This window comes from Ipomoea triloba, chromosome 10 (genome assembly GCF_003576645.1).
Source record: "Ipomoea triloba cultivar NCNSP0323 chromosome 10, ASM357664v1".
NCBI classification, from domain to species: Eukaryota; Viridiplantae; Streptophyta; class Magnoliopsida; order Solanales; family Convolvulaceae; genus Ipomoea; species Ipomoea triloba.
The window spans coordinates 15,766,983-15,769,713 of NC_044925.1; the positions used below are offsets into that span (position 1 = coordinate 15,766,983).

Genomic DNA, 2,731 nt, shown 5'->3' on the forward strand with positions numbered 1-2,731 from the left:
CACTAGGATAAAGAAAATAAGCATCAAAACAACTAAAATAAAGGGTGAATTATTGTACAAAATAGTAGATATCACTCATCAAACTCAATTGAAAGTTGATCACTATTAGCCTTATTTTTTTTCAATTTTTTGCATGTTGTAGGACCTCTTTTTTTTACGTTCAGTAGCAGAAGGAGGGTCTGGAGGAGTAGATGTAGATTGATCAGTCATGGTTATCTATATATACCTGCACAAAAAAAAAATTATTAGTAAACATGTTATATTGCATTTCAACTAGAATAAAAGACTCTTAAAAAAGTTATTTAATAACATGTTATATTGCATTTCAACTAGAATAAAACACTCTTAAAAAAGTTATTTAATAACATCACCAAAAAATTATGATGTCCGATTGTCAGCCCACAATCCTTCTTCATGATCGCTACGCATGTAACTTATTTCAAAGTTATCTTCTTCTAAAGACTGAACACCAATAGAAAATGGAGGAGTTTCATCAAAATGATCATAGTCTTCTTCATCCACAACATCACCAACACCAACAATAGATCTTTTGCCTTGTAAAACAATTGACCACTTCTTATCAATAGGATTAGAAACATAAAACACTTGTTTTGCTTGAGATGCAAGTATGCATGGTTCATCATGATAACCCAACCGTTCAAAATCAACCAAAGTAAAACCCAATTCATCTAACCGAACACCTCTTCTATTATCAACCCAACTACATCGAAATAGAGGAAATTTTAAACACTTTGTAATCAATTAAGATCCCAAATTTCTCCAATCACACCATAATAAGACATAGCAACATCAATCGGTTTAGTATCTTTAGCACTTGAATAATCTTTTGATAATGCTATTAGTGTAACCCCACTAATTTGCACCACACTCTTTTCATCTTGTCGTTTGGTGTAAAATGTATATCCATTTATGTCATAACCTTCATAATAGCTCACTAGTATACCGGGTCCATATGCTAACCATTTGATGGTTTCACTAATAGTATTTGGCACTTGAGCTAACTCTTTCATCACTGTATCTTTGAACCATCTTATGAATGTGCGAGTGTGTTCAATGACCACCCATCTTTCACCCTTTAAAGGATTTTGTTGTCTTATTAGGGACATGTGTTGGTCCAAGTATGGATGGACCTAAAAAAGATGTTGCAATATGAGATGATGTGCCTTATCTCGCAAATGCATAGGTGGATAAAGTGTTTTGTGAGTCTTCCTTCATGACGAGACTTAGGAACACCAATAGACTCAACATTAGCTAAATACTCAGTACAAAAATCAATGACCTCTTCAGCACCATAACCTTCAATTATACTCCCTTCAGGTCGATACCGATTTCTCACATATCCTTTCAATATTCCCATATATCTTTCAAACGGATACATGTATATCATAAAAATTGGACCACACATCTTAATTTATCTCACCAAATGAACAATCAAGTGCACCATAATATCAAAAAAAGATGGGGGGAAATACATTTCAATTGATACAAAGTAATAACCACATTAGCATGCAAATCATCTAACACATCTAGATCAATAACTTTACTGGAAATAGCATTGAAAAAGAAACACAGTTTTGTTATAGCCACTCTAACATGTTTCGGTAAGATGTCTCGAATTGCAATAGGTAACATGTGCTGCATTAATACATGACAGTCATGAGACTTCATGCCAATCACTTTAAGGTCCATAACCGACACAAGTTTCTTAATATTCGATGAATAACCAGAAGGAACCTTGACACCATTTAAACAGGAACAAATACTTGTTTTCTACATTTTGGATAACGTATGACAAGTTGGAGGTAAGTATGTTTGTTTTCCTGATTCTTGTAGTGCTAACTTATCCCGCACTCCCATTTCAACCATATCCTTTCTAGCCTTAACACCATATTTCGTCTTTCCTTGAATGTTCAATAGTGTCCCAATAATACTGTCACAAACATTTTTCTCAACATGCATAACATCAAGACAGTGTCTAACGGATAAATGCTCCCAATATGGTAGATTCCAAAATATAGACCTCTTCTTCCAAAGACTCTTTTGAGTAGTCTTACAAGTCTTACCAAAATCAACATCAACATTCTTAACACGTTCATAAATCGCATGTCCAGATAAAGGCAAACGAGCTACTCGAGTCTTAGATTTTTCATTGAAAGCCTTTTTCTTCTTCCGATAGGGAGAAATATCCTGTGGCTCATGAACACATTCTTTTTACTATTACTCAACCATAGACTGGGAGTTTCATCTTCAAAAATAGGACATGCCTTAGCTCCTTTAGTAGTATAACCCGATAGGTTACCATATGCTGGGAAATCATTAATTGTGCAAAAGATCATTGCACGTAAGGTAAAGCTGCTTCGACTATAAGCATCATGCAACGACACACCTTCATTCCACAACATCTTTAAATCCTCAACAAGCGGTGCTAGATATACATCAATGTCATTTCCTGGTTGTTTAAGCCCTGATATCAACAATGACAACATGGTGTATTTTCGTTTCATACACAACCAGTGTAGAAGATTATAAACTACTAAAACAACAGGCCAAGTACTATGTCGACTGCTCATGTTACCATGAGGATTCATTCCATCAGTACACAAACCAAGTCTAAGATTTCTATTTTCAATATCGAAATTAGGTCACCTCCTATCAATATTCCTCCATTGAGGTGAATCAACTGGATGTCTAAGTTTTTCATCTTCTTTTC

At 34.6% G+C, this 2,731-nt stretch overlaps 1 protein-coding gene across 1 annotated transcript; it reads right to left on the reverse strand.

Moving 5' to 3' along the window:
• Positions 1 to 378: 378 nt before the first annotated feature.
• Positions 379 to 2,507, reverse strand: LOC116033200. The gene is made up of 6 exons (XM_031275958.1): positions 2,286 to 2,507; positions 1,885 to 2,208; positions 1,508 to 1,755; positions 1,301 to 1,382; positions 802 to 1,151; positions 379 to 721 (listed from the first exon to the last, which is right to left on the reverse strand). Exons 1-6 carry the CDS (start codon positions 2,505 to 2,507, stop codon positions 379 to 381), a joined length of 1,569 nt encoding a protein of 522 aa, XP_031131818.1.
• Positions 2,508 to 2,731: the final 224 nt, after the last annotated feature.